At 43.0% G+C, this 15,915-nt stretch overlaps 1 protein-coding gene across 8 annotated transcripts in view; it reads left to right on the forward strand.

Annotated features, from left to right (window-relative positions):
* MELK (maternal embryonic leucine zipper kinase) overlaps nucleotides 1–12,114 on the forward strand; it is a 37,655-nt gene extending 25,541 nt beyond the window's left edge. For 7 of the 8 annotated variants that reach the window (XM_039545280.1, XM_039545281.1, XM_039545282.1 and 4 more), the window contains 6 exons: nucleotides 330–473; nucleotides 1,274–1,502; nucleotides 5,118–5,214; nucleotides 5,701–5,869; nucleotides 10,248–10,351; nucleotides 11,683–12,114. In XM_039545280.1, the coding sequence (XP_039401214.1) occupies nucleotides 330–473; nucleotides 1,274–1,502; nucleotides 5,118–5,214; nucleotides 5,701–5,869; nucleotides 10,248–10,351; nucleotides 11,683–11,860 (921 nt within the window). In that variant the 3' untranslated portion in view covers nucleotides 11,861–12,114. The remainder of the gene's footprint in view (nucleotides 1–329; nucleotides 474–1,273; nucleotides 1,503–5,117; nucleotides 5,215–5,700; nucleotides 5,870–10,247; nucleotides 10,352–11,682) is intronic. The other variant, XM_039545279.1, reaches the window with a different exon arrangement.
* The last annotated feature ends 3,801 nt before the right edge of the window (nucleotides 12,115–15,915 follow it).

Here is a 15,915-nt window from a genome sequence, read left to right on the forward strand (position 1 = left end):
AAGGAGCTTGCATGTAGAAATCAATGGCAGGTATTGCATTTTTCTGCACTTGATGCATAGGCTCCTTGTGTTTATACTGAAAGCACTATTAATGTCACATCTACTGATGTTGCTTATTAAAATTTTCACTGCAGACTTAGCCCTCCAAACATGATTTTTAGATGACAAGTGACCTGAATGAGAACTTCCCGTGAGATACTGCCCATGACTAGAAACTCTAAAGAGCAACACTATAACTATTAAAACTAACTCTAAAAGTAATGAAGATCTTTCCTGATGAAAGTTTTCACTTAATGTCTCATTGGAATCTCCTTTTTCTTTTTAAACAGTCTAAAAAGAATCTGACCTACGAAGATGTGGAAGACTGTAGGGAAATCCCCTGTGCGTTTGGATCCATGGAATTTTCAGATGATGCGCTTTATGAGGAATCTCCATTTGCAGGCTTTGCTCTATATACGCCCAAAACAAAGCAGGTGCTTGAAGAATTACAATGATTTCCTAAAACAGTTGCTCTTAATTCAAAGACTTTTTTTTAATGCACACTGCATTTATGTTTAAGTATCAATGCTTAGTGCTGCATAAGATAGTCCCTGGTCAGAAGATCTTACAAATTAAGACAAAGCCAAGAGCCTTTTGGTTGTCAGATGGCTATTACCATAAACTGTAAACCTTTTTCCTAGCTTGTGGGTCCTCATTTACTTGGATGAGGAGATGCAGGGGACCTGATGCTCACCTTGTGTGTAGAAGTGGGGAAGGATGCAAAGGGGATGGTGAGGCTGATGTTATTGGCAGTGAGGATGTGCCCAAAGACTGGATGGGGGAGCAGCCATGGTCTCAGCCGCTCCCCCCCCCCCTTAAGTTAGTGGAAGCGCCTCTAATGAGGACACACACCACTGATAATAGGAGGATAGTGTGGACATCAACCACTGCAGTGGTTGTAAGTAGACTTAACATAAATAGACTTAACTACTTTGTGGATGGGTTGAAGAGAAGTGATCTGGGATTAGGAGACTAGCGTGAGAAGCTGAAAGAACTAAGGAGGATTAGGGCACAGGGTAGAAAGGGCTTAATTGTTTTGTTCAGGGAGAGAATAAGTAGTGACTTAGATGTGTGGGCCCAGAGGAAGAAGTCTGGAGCGCTGGGCTGCATGTGAAGCTATGTTGACCTGACCCTTGTAATGTATACTGTGTATGGCCAGTATACTGGCAATAGTTAACTTTTGTCCAGAGTTAATTCACCATCACTCTCCCTTACTTAATCAAATTTCTTGTAGCATTCAAAGCATCAGACACCATTGGATAGTGTAGAATTTACACCACCTCCATCTCCAGTGGCAAGAAGAGCAGCATCAAAGAAAAGTGAAAACAAAGAGAATTCTGACTTGGCATTTACTATCAAGAATGAAGAGCCGTTTGTGCTTCCTGCACCGAAGACTCCTCTTAATAAGAGCCAGAAAGAGAAGAGGATGCAAACCACACCAAATCAAGCACTTCCTTCCACAGGTGTGTCTTACTCTAGACTTCCATTAGCTATGTATGCGTGATGCTTAGGGTTTGGATAGCTGAAAATGTTCTACTCTAGCTAAAATTTATACCTACAAGAGTTCCTGGATGGCTTATTCCATCTTGTAATCTTAGACTATACAATACTCACCAGCCCACTCCCCTTGCTGTAAGAGGTTAGACCACACTACACAGAGGTACTGCATCTTAGTGCTACTGTTAGTTTATTATGAGTTGCTGTACATGTCCCTTCTCTTCTTGTCACTGCAGGATTGTGCATACTTTTTGAATATACTTGGACACTTATAGCAATTAGCTGAAGAGTTTCCACTGTGTATGCTCACAACTGACTGGCACATCACAGCTTAGATAATAGTGTGTGAAATGCAATCTCCCTTCCCTTCTTTGTTGCCTCAGGATAACTTTGTTTTTAATGGAGATAGGAGTATTTCCAATAAGTCCTCTGCCTGGGCTTCAAATAACTCCTTTGGGTTACAAAAATACATCAGTTTCCTTCCTTTCCCTCTCATTTAGTCTCCCTTTCAGATTCTTATGCACTAGCAAATGTCAGCATGTGAAATCCAAACATTGCAATGAAGACATTTCATACACTAGACTAGTCAACAATTTAAAAGCTCCGTTCTTTCTGGAGTTGTACTCCTCCTAGGGCTTTCTTCAAAGCAGTCTTCCCAAAGCTTTCCACCCCAACTAGTCTACAGATCATTCCAATGGGGTAATGGGAGCAAACGACCTAACATGGGTTAAGATGTAGCTTTATAACTTAAGTTATAAGATGGGATTGCCTGTGAACCGGGAACTGGCCTCTCACCCAGGAGGTCCCTTTCAGTTTCCTATTACATCCATACAAATTATAGATCTTGCAGCCATCCTGCCTTCCTCTTCAACCTACTAGAAACGTTTGCATTTTTGCCCATTGATGCTGTACAAATTATTTGCAAAGATCAAAAATGAGACTCCCTTTATAGTAGGTGTAACAAAGTATTTAAAACAGGTGAATGTGCTGCTCCATATTGTGCAATGGAATCCAATTCAGAAACACCTTGTAGCACTCTCTACAGGCTTTCAAGGATTTCCAGTTGGCAAAGAATCTTGACTCAGTGCTCAAGCAGAACATCCTTGTTTTAACAGTATTTCAGACCTTAATTTTATACTGACTTGATTTGTACTCTAAAGGCAAGAGTGATGGATAGTAACTAATCTGTATATGGTTTACTTTTGGCTGTACTTTCTGTGGAAACATAAATGGTAGCCGTGAGGCCTAGAAAAAGAACCAGGGTGATTCTGCTAACCTGAAACCAAAATGTTGTTAAGGCAAAAGTTTTTCTGCAGAAACTGAAAATACTTCTATTTTAGAAAAAGGAAATACTAACACTCAGTTATAAAGACTGAAGCTGATATAGATACTTAATGCAGTGCATGGCATTGTGCCATATTTATAATGCTTGACCTCAAAAGTTAAAGATGGTTTCCCACAATTCTGTGTATGTATAAAAAGTAGCCTTTACCCGATTAAAGTTTTGAGGATTCACTAATGCACCATATACTTATTTAAATGATTTTGATAATGGCAAGGTTAGGCCTTATCACAGGTTGCCATAAATTCAAATTTAATTTTAAACAGCTGTATTTTTAAATTTTAAATATTTAATTTTTTTCCACCCTGTCCAGAACAATCTGAAGAGGTGGCCATAATGCAGTTTCTGGATGGAAGCTGTTCAGGCTTTTTCTGGTTAAAGTTTACTAGTACTTTGTGTCTGAGCTTATAGTGCCCCATAGCAAGAGCTGGGGGTCCAGCATCTGTCCCAGTTACATGGCAATGGTAGCAGAGCACCCACCCAACTGCAGAACTTGGACCCCTGTAGTAGCCCTGTCACTCACTTCTGCCCAGTCTGACACTCAGCTGGGCACAGCAGGGATATTGGTGATCAGGACCACCACAGGGAGGGAAGGGAACTGATCAGCTGTTGGCTCTAGGAAGGGACTTGCTCTCCTCCCCTTGTCCCCAAACTGAGAATGGAAAGGAAAGTAAGAATCCATGCAGTCTCTCATCCCTGAAGGAAAACGGGACCTGGGCAGGGTTGTGGCAGTTCCTCTTTCCTGCTAAACCAAACCTGCATTCACCTTCACACAGGATCTAAACTTCTGAAGTAAGGTCTCCTGATTTCTGCTGTGTATCTGGCTCCATTTCTGTAGCAAGCTGGAACGTATTTCAAACATTCAAATAGGGTTTACTTAATTGATTTCTAATTCCCTTATTCATTTACTGGTTAATTTAAAGAACTATTTGAATGCATCTCTGCATTTCCATTTCAGGATGTGTGCTCTGCAGAACTCTATGGGAAGAGTAGACTGAGTGCAACTCTTAAATGACCTAGAGATACTCCTGTTGAAGGAATGGGATATGCAATTCAACCAAAGGGAATCCACTGAGTTGAATTGAACTTAAATGTTTCTTACCCCCTAATGCATTGGATTTGGAGCTACATATAGCGTGGCTCTACTTTGAAGAGAAGCGACGTATATTGCTTTAATCAGCAGATCACCCTGTATTTTAGAATAACCCTGTTTTCTTAGAGAAACGTTTGCTCCTGTTGGCTTGGCTGGGTTGCTGTTGCCTAATGAATAGGACTCTTACCAAAATCTTAGGGAGGCAACTGTCATGCAACCCACTGCCTTCCATGGGGTCAAAGTTGGCCTGCATAACTTATCACTGGCAGTAATGTGTGATGGAGGGAAACCTGGCTTCAGCCTTGGTGCCCGGGCTGAATTTGCAGAGCTGTCTCCGTAGGATTAAAGGCAACACTATAGTTGACATTTAGCTTTATCTATAATGGGGCGGGGATAAGGGAACAGAAGCATTAACAGCTTGGATTTCAAAACGAAATTGAAGTACAAGACTGTACTGAAAGCACTTGAATTTGCACACTTTGGCTGTGAAAAGTATCAAACAGGAAATTTAACTAGACAAATGGCTGTCTCGCCACAAATGCTGATTAGACTCTATGCCAGGCACATTAGTGGTAATCTTGAATGATAGAACTGACAGTCCTAGAATACCAAACCCCATGGAAAAATGCAAAAGCCCTCTTGAGGCAGGGGAAGGGACTCTGGGGGAGAGTGTACAAACTGGCATCTAAGTAACTGATGTCTGGTCTTGGTGTCTACAAACTGTAATCCTCAGCCGGTGGGTACTTTAAATATTTGTGCCCATTTTACAGATGGGGAAATGGAGGAGGTGACTTGCAAAAGGCTATACATTGAGTCACTGGCAGAGTTGGGACCAGAAGCTAGTTTTATCCAACTCTCATCCTGTATTCTAACAAATAAACTATACTGCTTGCCCGAAGTCTGAGCAATTCTTAGTGCCCTGGAGAAATGCCTCACTCAGTCTCTATCTTGAATATAATAGGGTAATGGTGCCATATGATTCTTATTTAAAAACACATTTTACGGTATTGTGTATGTTACGGAGATGTTAAGGTGGGGACTAGGAAGAATTGGTTTAAAATGACTGCAGCAAGGAATTTTCATGATCAAAAATCTTTTCTTTGGAAAAAATGTTCCCATTTGGATTGGGTTCCTCTCTTTCAACAGAGAGAAGTCAGTGCACTAAAGACACCCCAGTTAAGAAACCCACAAGTCCAGCAAGTACAAGTGAAATGGCTGCAGCAGTCATTAGCCCAGAAAGACGGTAAGTATCTAGTTATTCATACCTATTGCTGATTTTAGAACTGGACTACCTTAATCCTTGTATAGACTAGGGAGGCTTGTTACAACAGCACCTACTCTTTCATTGTCTTGGTTTAAAAATAAAATAAACTCCTTAAACCCCTTTCCTACACAGTACAAAATATTAAATGCAGAAAAGTTTAAAATTACACACCTCAGTAGTCTTGGACATTTCCTATTTTCCATAATTACAAATTCACCCTTATTCCACTTCCCCAGAGGGCAGCTGTTTTCTATACACAATTTTGTTTAAATCCCAAATGAATATTGAATGGTAATTCTCATAGCATCCTTTTAGTCTCAGTTTAGCTATAATGTATTCCACTTGTCTTTCTAAATACAGAGCTGGGGTCTGGTAATACTTTAGCGATGTATCTGAAATGACTGACTTCCAGCTACTGAGAAAATGGAAGGCCACTTTTTTTTTTTAAATCTCTTAATGTGACAGGTGTCGCTCAGTAGACATGGATCTTAATCAAGTTCACACGGATAGTGGCCAAAAGAAGAAAAGAGCCAAAATGTTTGGAAGTCTGGAAAGAGGCCTGGATAAAATGATCACAATGCTTACGCCAGGCAAAAGGAAAGGATCCACAAGAGATGGCCCAAGGAAATTGAAGGTAAGATTGCTAGGATATCTCCTTTATTTAAAGGAGATGGATTCTTACTGGGAAAGTCAATAATGTCTCCACATCACCGTTTCTAACTTCAGTTGTCTGAATTGTGTCCATTCTGCCTCTACAATAAAGGGCAGGTGCCTTTGTGGTATTGCACCAAATCTACAAAAGCCCCACTTATTGCCAGTTGGTTATCTATGAGAATCACTGCAGTCTGCTTCCCTTCCAGCTGATCCAGAAGTGTCATATAGGGGATGCAGCTGCAGTCAGACTCCTACTGATCCTGCTCAAAATTCATTCTTGCCAGCAAAGTGTCAGGGTAGCACTAGTGACCAAAACCTCAAGCTGGTATAAATGCAGCATCTTGATGTAAAAGCCTTGATATGAGTGGCCCTTTCTGAAAGTAGCTTATGACAGCTCAGTGAAATCTGATCTCTGTCTAAGCTATTTGAATCCCTGAGGGGAGAGCTTCACCTTGAGTGGTGATGGAGGTAATTAAGACTCTAGTCACCTGTCATTGTTCAGAATCAAGAGTCTTTGGACTTGAACTTAATGAACTAAGAGGGGAGGGATAGCTCAGTGGTTTGAGTATTGGCCTGCTAAACCCAGGGTTGTGAGTTCAATCCTTGAGGGGGCCATTTAGGGAACTGGGATAAAAATCTGGGGATTGGTCCTGCTATGAGCAGCGGGTTGGACTAGATGACCTCCTGAGGTCCCTTCCAACCCTAATAGTCTATGATTCCCTAGGCTACAGAAGGGTTTCTAGTGCTTTAGGGCACTATAGAAATCAAATGTCATGGGAAGTGTACATTTTAAATCTTATCCCCAACTAATGTATCAAAAGTTCATTAGTGGTCAGACTGTTTATGTATTGCCTATGAGTCCAAATGAAGAGCCTGCCACCAACATACTCAGAGTTGCTTGTCTGATTTTCAGTCCTCTCAAACTCTTGATATTGGCAGCTTGTCTGGTTCTTTGTTTCCTCTTTGGACACCAGTAAGTGAAGTTGGAGACTAGAGAAATGTTTAACTATATATCTCAAATGCTATTGGGATGCCTCTTAGGCTCTTAAGACCCAGAGGTCATAGAATCTCAGGGTTGGAAGGGACCTCAGGAGGTCATCTAGTTCAACCCCCTGCTCAAAGCAGGGCATATGCATGCTTAATACTCTTTCCATGAGAGCTCATACCAAAAATGGGTAGTAGGGCTTGCAGTATACACTACCATTAAAGCACTAATATAGTATCACCTATGTTAAAAGTAAACTAAAGGACAAATGTGGCTGAATTCTACAAAACTACCATAATGCCAATAAATTTCAGTGGTGCAGTACCGGACACTTGAGTGTATTAAACAATGAGTTGTACAAAACATTTAAAGTGTGTTCTTCAGAAAATTGTGCAGCTTATAATACACCAGAAATTTCATATGAGCAGAGCATGGAGAAAAACTGTCTTGATCAATAACTCTAGAAGTGGCGAGGCTTTTTCTGAGGCCTAAAACAAGTCTAATCAAATAAGTGATGTATGTCTTTAGCTGGCTAGCTACTACTTGAGGCACCTGCTGACTAAAAGCTGCTTATTGTCAAGAAAATGGAACATAAGAACAGCTATAGTAGGTCAGACTGAAGGTCTATCTAGCCCAGTATCCTGTCTTCCGACAGTGACCAGTGCCAGGTGCTTCAGAGAATGAATAAAATGGGCAAAGCGAGTGATCAATCCCCTATCATCCACTTCCAGCATCTGGTAATTCTGAGGTTTAGGGACACCCAGAGCATGGGGTTGCATGCCTGACTATATTGGTTAATGGCCATTGATGGACCTATACTCCATTAACTTAGCTAAGAATCCAGTTGTAGTTTTGGCCTTCACAACATCCCCTGGTAGAGAGTTCCATAGGTTGACTGTGCATTGTGTGAAGAAATACTTCCTTATGTTAAACCTGATGCCTATTAACCCAAGAACCAGGGTCACCTAATGAAATTATGTGAAGGAGTATATAACTCTCTCTCTCTCTCCACACCAGTCACTATTTTATAGACATTGATAATATCCCCTTAGTCATCTCTGCCAAGCTGAACAGTCCATCTTTTTAATCTCTCCTCATGTGGAAGTTGTTCTATAGCCTTAATCATTTTTATTTTTATTTTTTATTGTTGCCCACCTGCTAACTGTAAAAGCTGGTTATTGTCAAGAAAATTGAGCTCAAGAATTGCTGGCACTGGGGTTAATGCAGTGCTATCACCACACTGCAGTCTAGACAGCTTTTGCCAAATGGCACTGGTAATATTGTCAGTCAGCCTCTGACAAGTCCAGCACATATTGGGCTATGAGCCGACCCATCTGATAGGAGTCCAGACTGCACTAGGAATACAGAAACTTGGGCCTGCGACAAGTCTGTGCTCCAAATGCTTCTGCTGTTGATTCAGTTTCTCAGGCCTGCGGTACCTGCAAAACTGCTAGTGAACTTTGCTTTGGAGTAGAGCAATGCAAGATACTCCATTTTAAAGTTCCTGGAGAAGCTCTGGTAGTGAGCTAGGATTAGATTAGAGTTCATCTCTAGGCCTCCCAGTTCCGACTAATTTCCAGTTGCTTCTTGGAAATCTAAAAGTCCTCTGACAAGATCTACTTTTAGGACATAAACAAGGCACTTGTACAGCCACCTTACAGTTGGTAGGAATCGTACTGCATGCATTGTACCCAGCTTCCATGTCTAACGTGTGGCTATAGGAGCCTTTCGAAAAGGAATATCATGTATATAGCCACAAATGTCATTTACCCTTATGTACAGTGGTAAAACATGTAAGCTAAAATGGCTCCAATACTCCAAGGGTGAATTTCTGTGTTGTGCTGCTTAGAGGCATAGTATACAACTTGCAGCCCAGGGGAAGGGTCCTATGGTGGCTTTAAGCCACTCTTTTTTCCTTCCTCCTTCCCAGTCTTAGGTTGCTCTGGGATTGAAGAGTCCCACCCCTGCCAAGGTGACTTGGGTCCCAAATGTTGTCTAAGTTACAGCAGTTTCACAGGGCTGTCATATGGGCTACAGCACTACTCCAGATCCCTGCAGTGCTTCAGGCTGTCGCCATTCCCTTGACAGGCCACCTACACCAGGACTTGCAATGAAGTTTTCTTAGGACAACCTTAGGCCTGTCCTCCATGGTCCCTGTACCAGGGAATCCTCCCTGGCCATATACAGGGTTTTTTGGGCCTCTCTGCCTTTTGATCCAGTGTAAAAGGGCTGGAGCAGGGATGAAGATTTCTCCCTTTGTCCCTGATACCAGGGAGAGTTGATTTTCTCCAACGCTGAAGCTCGTCCATCTTGTAACAAGGTCTGACCCTGAGGCACTGTTGGAACTAAGAATTCCTTGTTGCCGTTGCTTAGTTTGATTTTCTTCAAGTAGTGTCCCTATGGATGCTCCCTTCAGGTGCACATGCACATCTCAAGCCCCTGATCAAAATTTTCCATTAGTAGTGTCCATTCAGCCTGCGCATGTGCTCTGCTACGTCATGCCACACACCAGGGGTACCTAGGGCCCCATCCCAGCACCACTGATCAGGCCATTAAAAGTCCCATCGGCAGTGCTGCCCAGCTAGGCAGGCTACTTCCTACCTGTTCCAACACTGCGCTGTGCCCCAGAAGTGGCCAACAGCAGGTCTGGCTCCTAGGTAGGGAGGCCGCGGGTCTCCATGCGCTGCCCCCATCCCGAGCACTGGCTCTGCACTCCCATTAGCTGGGAATTTGGTCAAATGGGAGCTGGGGCGGGGTGGGCAGTGCCTGCAGGCGAGAGCCTTGTGGAACTGCTCTGCCTAGGAGCTGAGCCTGCTGCCGCCCACTCTCAGGGTGCAGCGTGGGCCGTGGTGCCAGGACAGGCAGGAAGCCTGCCTTAGCACCCCCTCCTCACTGCTGCCCAAGGTAAGCCTGCTCCCAATCCCTAGCCCTGAGTCCCCAAACCCAGAGCCCCTTCCTGCATCCCAAACCCCTCATCCCTGGCCCCATCCCAGAGCCTTGGACCCCACCCCGCATGCCTGTCCCAGCCCTCATCTCCCCCCCCCCCCCTCAACCCACAGCCCTCACTCCCACACCCCTCATCCCCAGCTCTGTTGGGTCACCGGCATCAACAGTTTTCTTCAACTGGGTCGCTAATTTTTTTTTTTTTTTTTTAAACCACTGGTATAGAGCATATGCACAGGCCAAATGTATGCTGCTAACAGGAAAACCTCCTCCGTTCAAGGGCTTGTGGCACGAGACACCCCTCGAACCACAGTTACTGTGCAAGGGGAGTAACCTCTTAAGACATCCATTGCCACAGAACCTCTGGTGTTTGGTGTAAATAGTAAAAACAAGTTTGTCTTTCTGATTGAGCTTATTATGCTTTTTTCAGGCTCATTACAATGTGACCACAACTAAACTACTGAATCCAGACCACCTACTGAATGAAATAATTACCATCCTCCCAAAGAAACATGTTGACTATGTACAGAAGGGGTAAGTTAAAGTGTCAGGCAAAACTCATTGCAGTTTGTCTTTGCCCAAGTTTCCGGTTCTCTAGTTTTGCTAAAGCAAAGCATTCAACTCTCTCTCTCGACCCCCTCACACTGCCGCTTGTTAGACATTGTACCTCCTATTAGACCACATGAGACACATCCATGTGGTAAATATTGCCTATCTGATGCAAAGCAAATGTATCCTAAAGTTCCTTAACTCTCACATTCGAATATGAATAGTCAGTCTCCTGTGCTGATCTGTCATGCATGTTGTAGCAACTTATTTAAAGAAGCTGAGCAAACTGAGCTAATCCCATCTCTTGTGATTTCATTGACAGCAAAGACTCATTCTGATACTGCCCTGTTAGCACTAAACTGCCTTATCTTGGCAATCATGATGGAGATCATTGTGACCTTCATATAATACCACTTAAAATACTATAAATCCTAGCTGACACAATGTGAGCCTTGCTACCTGTCCGTACAGGGCCAGCCATTGAATAGATGTGTTTTAACTTGCAGGATCTGGTGGCTAGGGAGTGCAGTCTGGGCTCTATTCCTGGTTCTGCTGCTAACTGACACTCGTCAAAAGACTGAATGTGTCTATACTGAAATTTCCTAGTGTGTAAAATGGGGACCATAACTCGGGTTGATGCTACGCTTTGTTTATGAAATGCTCTTCCCTTCTGAAGGGAAGGCATTTAAAAAGATCAGCCTCCTCGTACAAGTGTCCAACTTCATGTTCCAGGAAGATGCATTTAGCAGCATTAAAGTGACAAACATCTGTGACCCTAGTGATTCAAAGATCAGTGCTTGGTCTTTCACTCCTCCAACTGGCATGAGGTGATCTGTAGTTGGCCCTGTGCAGTGCTGCATCTGCAGAGAGCAGGATGGCTCAATTTCTCTTCATCTGGAAGATGGCTGCAGTCTGAGCCTGATGCAGGAGGCTAGGTGCAGCCTCACAAGAGGGATGTGGCTGTCATATCTGCAGAAGATAGCCTGACTAGAGAAAAATATTAACTCTGTCCCCACGCTTTCTATTCTTTGCCATAGACCTCAGTTCCCAGGAGAGGCAGGCAGCAGTTCTTGTGGCTAGGGAGACCTTGTGCTCTGCATTAGCATTTGCAGACAAGGTATCCTTTTACAAAAGGGAACTAGCTTTCATTTCACCTAACCTTGTTTGAGCTGTTTGCTCCCACTGCTGAATCTCACTGTGATACTTGGTGTGGGAAGTGTTAATTGTACCCACTTAACCTTTCATGTTGCCAACCTCCTGATGAGTATTAAAACAACTCCATGACTATTCTATTTCTTCTTGCCTTGTCTATGCAGCTATACCCTGAAATGTCAAACACAGTCAGATTTTGGCAAAGTGACGATGCAATTTGAGCTAGAAGTGTGCCAGCTTAGTAAACCTGAAGTAGTGGGTATCAGGAGGCAACGGCTTAAAGGCGATGCGTGGGTCTACAAGAGACTAGTGGAAGATATCCTCTCTAGCTGCAAGATGTAACTGATATCATATTCATATGATATTCATATCCTAAATAAGGGTGCTTTTACACTGCTTCACACTAATTGAACAATTTTTAGAATTAAAAAAACAGATCTGTTTTTAAATACACTAATTTGTGAATAAATGTGACAAACTTATCTGTCCTTGTCTTTTAATCATATATCTTTGTCTGTCTCATATGGGTGTGAACTTTCAACTGTTTGTATTCTGCAAGTGTAATTTCTTTCTGAAATAAACATTTTATAAATATAGTAAGCTGGGCTTCTCTCTTGGGCATAAAATTAAGGGTTCAACTAAGAGTTGTTAATTTTCTAATACCAAAAATAATCTTTACAATGTCTTATCAGTTAAAGTACATGTTGGGCAGAAAACAATTCATTTACATAATTCTTTTCCTGTCTAAGTAGGATTTATTGAGATCGTTAACTGAGTCACAGCTGTGGTTACTAGTTAAACTGTATGCTCAATATGTTGAACAAAATAGGATTGACGTCAATAAATATGTTAAGCCAACAATGCTAGGATTTAAACTAAAAATGTTATGTGGTTTAATCATATGGTAATTCATTACTAAGCCTTAGTGAAGGCTAAGAATTGCATGCGTGCTTTCTGATCCTGGAGTGATAGCACTTCCCAACATAGCTCTAAGCTTCAGATTCCAGTAACTTCTCAATCCAAGCCATTCAGGAGGTATTCCATCCCGGTGGGTGCAGAGGCAGTAACTGTAAGCAATTCAAACAGACAGTGAGGACATTGCTGGAGTCTTGATCTATGGCTGCTATTACTATTGTTGCAGGATTGATCTATAAAAGTCAACCATGCACAGCTGGTTAAGCAAATCCACAGGAGGCTAAAGTTTTGGTAGCTGTTGTGGCTCAATAGTTACAAGATGGCAGAGTTGTGCTATTACAGACAAGGGAGGTGAGGCAGTACCTTTTATTGGACCAACTGCTGGTGGTGAGACAAGCGTTTGAGCTTACCCAGAGCTCTTCAGGCAGATGTTGCCTTTACAGTGTGTTGTGTTAATCATTGCTAAAGGGTGAACCGATTCTGTTACCCATCTCTGTGAAATACCCCATAGAATCCTGGTGATACAAGTAGACACTAATTTAAATCCAAAGAGCAGTGGCAAGGAAGAATGGATTTGTTGGGATTATCTTTCTGCAAATGCACACAGAGCAGTGCAAAGTACTCTACTAAAATGTCTTGTAAAATACAGAAAAGTGACAGTAATGAAGCATCTTCAGTAACTTCCTGGGCTATGAAGAAAGCCACCATCCTGCATAGCCCTGCATATCTTACACAGTTGCAGCCTGACCTTGAGCCAATCAGACCTGGGAGAGGGAGAATATTACAACATAAGAGCTACTAGGTGCTCCTGGTGGAGGCAAGATCATATGGTTTCTACAGAGCTGTGTCAAAAATCTAGAACACTCCCACAGCCAAGAGTTCTGTTTGTTTGTTTTTTCCCAGCTCCTCAAACTGGCGTGTGGGCCCCTGGGAGGTGCAGAGGATCATTGAGTGGGTTGTAGCTGGGGCCTGGGCCAGCTTCATGCCTAGGACCATGACTCTGTACCTACCCCAGCCTTGGCCCCCTTATCCCTCTCCATGACCTCCCTTTCCTGGAGCCACAGTCCTGCTCCCAGTCCCAGGGAGGAGGGGTACAGAACGGTAAGGGGGGAATGAGGTAAAAAATTTGGGGACCACTGTTCTGACATGCTGATAATAGCTGGCTTGCCTTCCTCTGAGTGCTGCTTGCTGAGTCACTGAACAGACTACTGTCAATGCAGAAGTGTTTGGCTACAGACTCTTCATTCCTGTTCCAATTCTCCCAATGATGCATTCTCTTTAGGCTACGCTACGCATTCAAACTGTCTGAAGAACAGAGGGAAGAATGCCTTGCTATGTGCTAAAGCAGAGCAGCAGCGATGGTTCTGTTGAAACCCTACCTCAGTGTTGTAAACTGCAGTTTATTTGTATGATTATTTGCATATGAAGAGCACAGGCATACCCTTCCCAACTCTCATAACTCTTGAACAGAAGTTATTTAGTATTTCAATCTAAATATTACACACTAACAAGGCTTGTCTAATAGTCTTCATAAGTGCTTCAGAAGAGCTACATGGATGACTTAGAATAATACAGAACTTCTACCATCTCCTACATTTAAGTGTCAGATTCCTGCTTCTCTATCCACATTCTACTAGGTAACTTTATGAACACTGCAACTGGTCTTTAAAGCATGACAATCACTCTAGTTACATTCACCGGTCATGTATCATGGTAGCATCCAAAAGCCCATTCTAGGTGCTGCACACGTATACATGGTCCTTACACTTTTTAACTTAGGTTAAGATCAAGGCAATAGACAGGCAATGACTCTAAAGTCAAGTTGTCCAAGATCATATCAGTTTTGCTAGATGAGCACTTAGCAAGCTTGAGGGAGAATTAGCAACTTGGTTTACTTCATTTTGGTATCAGAACATGTGAGTCTTCAGTGATTTGGAGATCAGGGTAGTGCCTCTGAAACATGACCATATGACGCTAGGCACATGCACAGATCTAGCTGAGGTTGATTGTGACAACACAGCACTATCATGAGGGCTTTAAATGAAAATAATGGGACAAAATTCAAACTAGGGTCATTGGACATGAACTAGCTTCCTCGTGGACAGACTTAACAAAGGATTAAACAACGACATTAGCATGGAGACTGACAGCTTTTGGGGCATAAGTTAGTGGTTGGAAAACTGTTCCGAGAGAGTAATCAATGGTTCACAGTCAAGCTGGAAGCCCATATCAAGTGGAGCTCGAAGGGATCTGATCTGGTTTTGTTCAATATCTTCATCAGTGATTTAGGTAATGGCATAGAGCGTACACTTATAAAGTTTGCAGACAATACCAAGCTAGGAGGGGTTGCAAGTGCTTTGGAGGGTTAGATTAAAATTCAAAATGATCTGGACAAACTGGAGAAATGGTCTAAAGTAAATAGGATGAAATTCAATAAAAATAACTGCAACGTACTCCACTTAGGAAGGAACAATCACGTGCACACATACATAATGGGAAATGATTGCCTAGGAAGGAGTACTGCGGAAAGGGATCTGGGGGTCATAGTGGATCATAAGCTAAATATGAGTCAATAGTATTGTGGACAAAAAAACCCCATCATTCTGGGATGTATTAGCAGGAATGTTGTAAGCAAGACATGAGATGTAATTCTTCCACTGTACTCTGTGCTGGTTAGGCCTCAGCTGGGATATTGTGTCCAGTTCCTGGGTGCTTCAGGAAGGATGTGGACAAATTGGAGAAAGTCCAGAGAAGAGCAACAAAAATGATTAAAGGTCTAGAAAACATGACCTATGAGGGAAGATTGAAAAAATTGGATTTGTTTAGTCTAGAGAAGAGAAGACACAGAAAGGACATAACAGTTTTCAAGTATATAAAAGGTTGCTACACGGAGGAGGGAGAAAAATTGCTCTCCTTAACCTATGATGGTAGAACAAGAAGCAATGGGCTTAAATTTAAGCAAAGGTGGTTTAAGTTGGCCTTTAGGAAAAAATTCCTAATTCTGAGGATGGTTAAGTACTGGAACAAATTGCCCAGAGTTGATGTAGAATCTCCATCATTGGAGGTTTTTAAGAGCAGGTTAGACAAACACCTGGCAGGGGCAGGGGCGGCTCCAGGCACCAGCACGCCAAGCGCATGCCTGGGGCGGCAAGCCGCAGCGGAGAGCTCTGCCGGTCGCCACGAGGCCTTCGGCGGCATGCCTGTGGAGGGTCCGCTGGTCCCGCGGCTTTGGCGGACCTCCTGCAGGCGTGCCACCGAATCCGTGGGACCAGGGACCTCCTGCAGGCAAGCTGCCAAAAGCAGCCTGCCTGCCATGCTTGGGGCGGCAAAATACCTAGAGCCACCCCTGGTCAGGGCTGGTCTAAATAATACTTAGTCCTGCTATGAGTGCAGGGGACTGGACCAGATGACCTTTCAAGGTCCCTTCCAGTCCTACGATTCTATGTTGCCACTGCTGTTTGTGCAGAAGCTGGCATGTTATG

Source organism: Mauremys reevesii, linkage group 6 (assembly GCF_016161935.1).
Source record: "Mauremys reevesii isolate NIE-2019 linkage group 6, ASM1616193v1, whole genome shotgun sequence".
NCBI classification, from domain to species: Eukaryota; Metazoa; Chordata; order Testudines; family Geoemydidae; genus Mauremys; species Mauremys reevesii.